The sequence below is a fragment of the Acinonyx jubatus genome, chromosome E3 (assembly GCF_027475565.1).
Source record: "Acinonyx jubatus isolate Ajub_Pintada_27869175 chromosome E3, VMU_Ajub_asm_v1.0, whole genome shotgun sequence".
In the NCBI taxonomy this organism is placed as follows: Eukaryota; Metazoa; Chordata; class Mammalia; order Carnivora; family Felidae; genus Acinonyx; species Acinonyx jubatus.
Window position 1 is genome coordinate 26,886,008 of NC_069398.1, and position 7,182 is coordinate 26,893,189.

At 45.7% G+C, this 7,182-nt stretch overlaps 1 protein-coding gene across 1 annotated transcript; it reads right to left on the reverse strand.

Moving 5' to 3' along the window:
* Window positions 1-4,261: 4,261 nt before the first annotated feature.
* On the reverse strand, window positions 4,262-6,963 carry CCL26 (C-C motif chemokine ligand 26). The gene is made up of 3 exons (XM_015078786.3): window positions 6,653-6,963; window positions 6,450-6,564; window positions 4,262-4,458 (listed from the first exon to the last, which is right to left on the reverse strand). Exons 1-3 carry the CDS (start codon window positions 6,723-6,725, stop codon window positions 4,362-4,364), a joined length of 285 nt encoding a protein of 94 aa, XP_014934272.1. The 5' UTR covers window positions 6,726-6,963; the 3' UTR covers window positions 4,262-4,361.
* Between the last annotated feature and the right edge of the window lie 219 nt (window positions 6,964-7,182).

A 7,182-nucleotide genomic window follows, 5' to 3' on the forward strand; every position in this document is an offset into this window, starting at 1 on the left:
CATCTCAAAGGATTTGTTCTACTTATAAAAATGGAGATATTGGGGTGCTTGGGTGACTCATTCGGGTAAGTGTCCGACTCTTGATTTCAGCTCAGGTCATTATCCCAGGGTTGTGGGATTAAGCCCCGTGTTGGGCTCTGCTCTGAGTCTGGAGCCTGCTTAAGATCTCTCTCTCTCTCTCTCTCTCTCTCTCTCTCTCTGGGTGCCTGGGTGGCTCAGTCAGTTAAGCATCTGACTTACACTCATGTCATGATCTCATGGTTCATGGGTTTGAGCCCCGTGTTGGGCTCTTTGCCAACAGCTCAGAGCCTGGAGCCTACTTCGGATTCTGTGTCCCCTCTCCCTCTGTCCATCCCCCATTCATTCTCTCTCTCTCTCAAAAATAAATAAACATTAAAAAAAGAAAAATTAAAAAAAAAATGATTCTCTCTCTGGCACAAAAACAGACACTCAGATCAATGGAACAGAATAGAGAACCCAGAAATGGACCCACAAACATATGGCCAACTAGTCTTTGACAAAGCAGGAAAGAATATCCAATGGAAGATAGACAGCCTCTTCAGCAAGTGGTGCTGGGAAAACTGGACAGCGACATGCAGAAGAATGAACCTGGACCATTTTCTTACACCACACACAAAAACTCAAAATGGATGAAAGACGTCAATGTAAGACAGGAAGCCATCAAAATGCTCAAGGAGAAAGCAGGCAAAAACCTCTCTGATCTTGGCCGCAGCAACTTCCTACTCAACATGTCTCCGGAGGCAAGGGAAACAAAAGCAAAAATGAACTATTGGGACCTCATCAAGATAAAAAGCTTCTGCACAGCGAAGGAAACCATTAGCAAAACTAAAAGGCAACCGACAGAATGGGAGAAGATATTTGCAAATGACATATCACATAAAGGGTTAGTATCCAAAATCTATAGAGAACTTATCAAACTCAACATCCAAAAACCAAATAATCCAGTGAAGAAATGGGCAAAAGACATGAATAGACACTTCTCCAAAGAAGACATCCAGATGGCCAATTGACACATGAAAAAATGCTCCACATCACTCATCATCAGGGAACTACAAATCAAAACCACAATGAGATGCCACCTGACACCTGTCAGAATGGCTAACATGAACAACTCAGGCAACAACAGATGTTGGCGAGGATGCGGAGAAAGAGGATCTCGTTTGCATTGCTGGTGGGAATGCAAACTGGTGCAGCCACTCTGGAAAACAGTATGAAATTTCCTCAAAAAATTAAAAATAGAACTACCCTATGACCCAGCAATTGCACTACTTGGTATTTATCCAAGGGATACAGATACGCTGTTTCGAAGGGGCACATGCACCTCCATGTCTATAGCAGCACTATCAACAATAGCCAAAGTATGGGAAGAACCCAAATGTCCATTGATGGATGAATGGATAAAGAAGATGTGGTCTATATACACAATGGAGTATTACTCGGCAATCAAAAAGAATGAAATCTTGCCACTTGCAACTACGTGGATGGAACTAGAGAGTGTTATGCTAAGCGAAAATTAGTCAATCAGAGAAAGACAAATATCATATGACTTCACTCATATGAGGACTTTAAGAGACAAAACAGAGGAACATAAGGGAAGGGAAATAAAAATAATATAAAAACATGGAGGGGGGCAAAACAGAAGAGACTCATTAATATGGAGAACAAATAGAGGGTTACTGGAGGGGTTGTGGGAGGGGGGATGGGCTAAATGGGTGAGGGGCACTAAGGAATCTACTCCTGAAAGAAATCATTGTTACACTAGATGCTAGCTAACATGGATGTAAATTTTAAAAAAATAAATTTAAAAAATATATATCTGGCTATGACTCTCCCAAATAACATTTCCAATTTTATCCCACCCTTCTGATGTGGAATCACTAGGAACAAAGACTGCCCTTGAGCCTCCTTGAAAAAGACTATGCCAGGTCCTCCTCACTGCTTAGATGGTAGCCAGACCCCAGGAACCTGAAGCTTGGGGACAGATCTTTCAGCTAAAGAAGCCCTCCACCTGACAGCTGGTCTTTTTTTCCCCTTAAGTTTACTAATTTACTTGGAGAAGAGAGAGAGGGAGCAGGGTAAGGGTAGGGGCAAAGAGAGAGGGGAAAGAGAGAATCCCAAGCAGACGCCTCAGTGCAGACCCCCTTGCAGGGCTCGAACTCACAAACCGAGAGATTATGACCTGAACTGAAATCAAGAGTCGAATGCTTAACCAACTGAGCCATCCAGGTGCGCCCTGACAGCTGGTCTTATATGAACACTGGAGACCCTCTGCATCAAAGGACTAGAAGGAGAAGCAGCTGATATGGATGTAGACTGCTTCCACCCAAGATCATTTGAACCTGAAACTCTTTCTTCTTCCCATTCATTCCTTAACTCTGGTATTAGCCTGGAAAGAACACCATCATCGGTATCTCCCAGGTCATTGCTGAAGGGGGTAATCTCTGGAACTTAGAACAGTTTTTCATTTTGGGCTAGGAGAAAACCTGGCCTAACTGACCCCTGGTCTTTTGATCTCTTTAGCTGGTTACCTTCAGGTTTCAGCTCCCGATCTAGGACCATTGGGTTTATTATGCTGCCCCTCATTTGTTTTGTACAGTCATTTTTTAGCCTTGTACCTGTGGCCCATCAAACCCTTTGTAGAAATGATGGACCCCATGGGTGATGCTGGCTCAAAGTTTCAAGATGACCTCTAGTGATTACAACCTTGATAAGATACGGACTTTAAATGGCGAACACCCAAGAGTTATTTCTCTTACCTTTCCTTGTTACTCAAACGTGGTCTTCAATGGCCTCCATTTGCTATGCATTTTTCCCTTTGACATGCAACATGATGATCAGGAAAGGTGCGGGACAAAACCACTAGATATGGAAAGCCTGACTCTGGAACAGTGATGATTTCGAGGAAAGATCTTGATCAAAAGGGGGGGGGGGGCAGGGAATGTGAAAATGAATAAAGAAAATCTCATTCAAAAATGGAGCTGGGACATCTGGCTGTCTTGGTCGGTATAGCATGTGACTCTTCAACTCAGGGTCATGAGTTCAAACCCCATGTTGGGCGTGGAGCCTACTTATAAAAAAAAAAAAAGAGTGGGGAGGCACAAAGGGAGAGGACTGAGGCACCACCACTCACACACAGAGCAGCAGGAAGAAGGGAGATTTCCAATCTGCCCAGCAACTGCACGCTGCCCTCACCTGCAGCCAATGAGAAGCTGTAGCCAATGAGAAGCTGCAGCCAATGAGAAGCTGCAGCCAATGAGAAGCTACAGCCCAGTTCTAGTTATCCTTTCCCTCCAAAGAGCTTTTGTGCCAAACAATCCCTGGAAACTTCCTCCTTTCCTCTCTAGAAGGTTGAGCTCCTCCTTTGTTCTCCAGACTTGCCCATGGTTCCCCCTAGTTTGCAATTTCTCTGCTATTTCAGAATCAACTCAATTGATGCTCCATAAACTTTGTTGCTTAATTTTTTTCATTTTTATTTTGAGAGACAGAGTGCATGCCAGCAGGAGAGGGGGGGCGGAGGGAGAATCTTTTTTTTTTAATGTTTTATTTTACTTTTGAGAGAGAGAGAGAGTGCGAGCGAGGGAGGGGCAGAGAGGGGGCAGGGGGACAGAAGATCCGAAGTGGGCTTTTCGCTAAAAGCGGAGAGCCTGATGCAGGGCTTGAACGCTCGAACCACAAAATCATTACCTGAACCAAAGTTTGATGTGCAACTGACTGAGCCACCCAGGTGTCCAGAGAGAGAGAGAGAGAGAATCTTAAAATCTTAAGCAGACTCTACACTGAGCCCCTGACATAGGTCTCAAGCACATGACCCTGGGATCATGACCTGAGCCGAAACCAACAGAGGGGTTGCACAGAACTTAACTTTCCAAACAACGTAAACTTACCTCTCTAACGTGAAAACATTTAATTGGCATGTCCAAACACATTAAACTTCCCCTTGTTGCTTTGTTTTGTTTTGTTTTGTTGCACAGAAACATGAGGAAGAATTCCATACCAGTGTCAGTGCAGGGAATGGGGGGACAAGCCAGGCAATCAGCCAAAAATACTGACTCAATTTCTTTTCTTTGGAGAAGATTCAGGTTTTACTGAATAAGGATATTTAGGAGTACATCAAATCTTAATGGAGAAATCTTTATTAAAACCTTTTCTCCTCCTCCTCCCCTCTCCCCCTCCTCCTCCCCCTCCTCCTCCCCTCCTCCCCCCCTCCTCCCCTCTCCCTCCTCCTCCTCCTCCTCCAGCCCCTGGGGCCTCCTGCTGAAGAAAATCTCCAGGCTCCATCCACTAAGGATAGCAATCTCAAGAGCAGGGTCCGGGTACCCTGGGGCTGAAGGTTCAACAGGTCACATTTGCTGCTGTGCTCTGAGTAAAGAAATGTATCTTTGCACCCATTTTTCCTTTGGCTGTGCACAGACTTTATGGCCTTTTTTGGTAACGAATCTGCAGAAAAGAGAAGCTGACAGTCAGTACTGAGAACTTTTGCCTCCTGAAGAGATGGAAAGGGAGGGTCAGCCACTTGACTGACTTTCTCTGGCCTTGCTGCACCTGTTACACAGTTTCTGTTCCGTCTTCTGGTCCTTCTTTCCCCTTGGCCCTGTTTTCTACTGGAGACCATGCTTCCAGGCCCACCTCCCCCAGGAAATCATTTCCAACAGCTCTAGTCCGAAGCATGTAACCTGTACCATGCCTCTTAATTCTTTTGTTTTAATGGAAAAGCTTTATTGAGACATAATTCACACACCATGCAATTTACTCTTTAAAGTGCATAATTTAGGAGCACCTGGGTGGCTCAGTCAGTTAAGTTCTCGACTTCGGCTCAGGTCATGATCTCATGGTTTGTGAGTTTGAGCCCTGCGTCGGGCTCTGTGCTGACAGCTCAGAGCCTGGAGCCTGCTTCAGATTCTGTGTCTCCCTTGCTCTCTCTCTCTCAAAAATAAAATAAAACATTAAAAAAACTAAAAATAAAGCATATAATTATAATTCACTGCTTTTTAGTAGATCCACGGATGATGCAAACATTACTACCACCCAGTTTAGAATCTTTGCCTCAACCTCCCAAAGGGAACCTCATATGCATCATGCTGCTTAATTCTTCTTCTCCTTTTTTTTCGTCGTTATTTTTAATTTGTGGAATTATAGCACATGAAATCTTTAAGCAAAAACAGGCGATAAAAGCCTGTCATGCTGTTTAATTCTTAACCACATTATCCTGGGCTGTTTGCCGTGGCCGCTTATACGGGATTCCTGCACTCTCACGATGCTGTGCACTCATGGAGAGTGGGGGGTCGTGGTTGATATCCCTGAATGTCCTCCAGCCTTCTGTCCCCTGAGACCACTTCTGAGGGTGATGAGAACCTAGGTCCGGGGCACTTTAGCCTGGAACAACTTGCAGGGTGCAGTAGTATTTACGGGACTCTCAGGCAGGTCCCACCACAGGCAGGGAAAAACAGCCCAAAGTGGGGAGGGGTGAATAAGGGAGAGGCAGTTTTGTGAACGTTTGAAAGCATAGCTGGGAATGTCTCTGACATCACTCCCATTGAAAGAAATATAGGCCAGCCTTAGGGACTGGTTGACCGGTGGCAGATTGTGGCAGAAGTGATGGTGTGTGACCTCACAGACAAAGTCATAGAAGGTTATGGAGTTTCTGCCAGGTTCATGGGGGCACTTATGCTGGAGCTTAGAACCACCTTGTTTTTTTTTTCTTTCTAGTTTTTATTTAGTTTTGAGAGAGACAGAGAGAGAGAGAGAGAGAGAGAGAGAGAGACAGAGAGAGACAGAGCACGAGTGGGAGAGGGGCAGAGAGAGGGAGACACAGAATCTGAAGCAGGCTCCAGGCTCTGAGCTATCAGCACAGAGCTCAATGTGGAGCTCAAACTCACAAACCATGAGATCATGACCTGAGCCAAAGTTGGACACAACTGACTGAGCCACCCAGGTGCCCCCCTCTTTTTTTAAAAATTATTTTTTATTAATTTTATTTATTTATTTTGGAGAGAGTGACAAGAGACAGAGGAGTGAGCAGGGAAGGGGCGGGGGGGAGAGAGAGAGAGAGAGAGAGAGAGAGAGAGAGAGAGAGAGAATCCCAAGCAGGCTCCACACTGTCAGCACAGAACCCGATGCAAGGCTCCAACTCATAAACCGTGAGATCATGACCTGAGCCAAAACCAAGAGTCAGACGCTTAACCAACTGAGCCACCCAGGGGCCCCTGTTCTCTCTTTTATACCCAGCACTTAGCACATTGCCTGGCACATGGTTTGAAAGTTAGGAAACCAAGGCTAAGGGTCACACTTGTTAGTGGCAGAGGCAGGGTGATGACCTAAGTTACCAGGTTCCCATCCTGAGCTCATCCTGGCACTGTGGGGGTGTGCCCAGCACCCATGCAATCACATGGCCAGTAGGAACCCTGAAAGCCCAGACAAGAAATACTTACATCACAGCCCGCTGGGAGCAGCTGTTCCTGGTGAATTTATAGGAATGCACCCACTTCCAAGGAAGGATCTTGTGGCTATATTGGAAACAGCAGAACTTGGCCACATTGCTGCCACCTAAAAAATAGGGAAAGGAAGGAGCCTGGAGGTGGCCCTTTGCTTCTCCTCCCAGCCTGCCTGAGAAGGGAGTGGGACAGCTCCATACGTGTGGCAACTCCGAGATGGACACTCAGGATGAAGATCAGGAGAACAAGAAAGCCAACAGGAAGGCTCTTCATGGTGCCACGAGCGGGGCCCTTCACAGTGTCCTCCCAAGTTCCTCCTGACTCCACTGGAGTCCCTTTTATAGGGTTGAGTCGTCCCTGAAGAGAATTCCAGAGAATTTTGTGGTTGAGGCAAAAACAGCTCTTTTGACCCTATCACGTAAGAACAACCTGTTATCCAAGGAAGAAGACTGGAAAGAAAGGGAAAGTCTTCTGAGGGAAGGGGAGGAGCCAGCACCCCACTGGGAGTTTCTGCCTGCCTCTCCCATCCCCTGCTTTTGTCTGAATCAATGCTTTCCTGTTTGAAAAGCAAAGGCAGAGGGAATGAAATAATAATTCTTGAGAACTGACTTAAATCACGTTAGAACACAATTGATGTTGTTCTGGACTGATTTCTAGCTCTTGACCCTAGCTTTCTTTGCTTCCTAAACACTGCTTATCTCTTGGTGAAGTACAGACAGTCTCAGGACAG

Coding starts and splice junctions, on each gene's coding strand:
- CCL26 (XM_015078786.3), bottom strand. CDS start 6,725: ATGAAGAGCCTTCCTGTTGGCTTTCTTGTTCTCCTGATCTTCATCCTG. Junction 6,565..6,652: donor CCATCTCGGAGTTGCCACAC/GTATGGAGCTGT, acceptor CCTATTTTTTAG/GTGGCAGCAATGTGGCCAAG. Junction 4,459..6,449: donor TGCTCCCAGCGGGCTGTGAT/GTAAGTATTTCT, acceptor TCTTTTCTGCAG/ATTCGTTACCAAAAAAGGCC.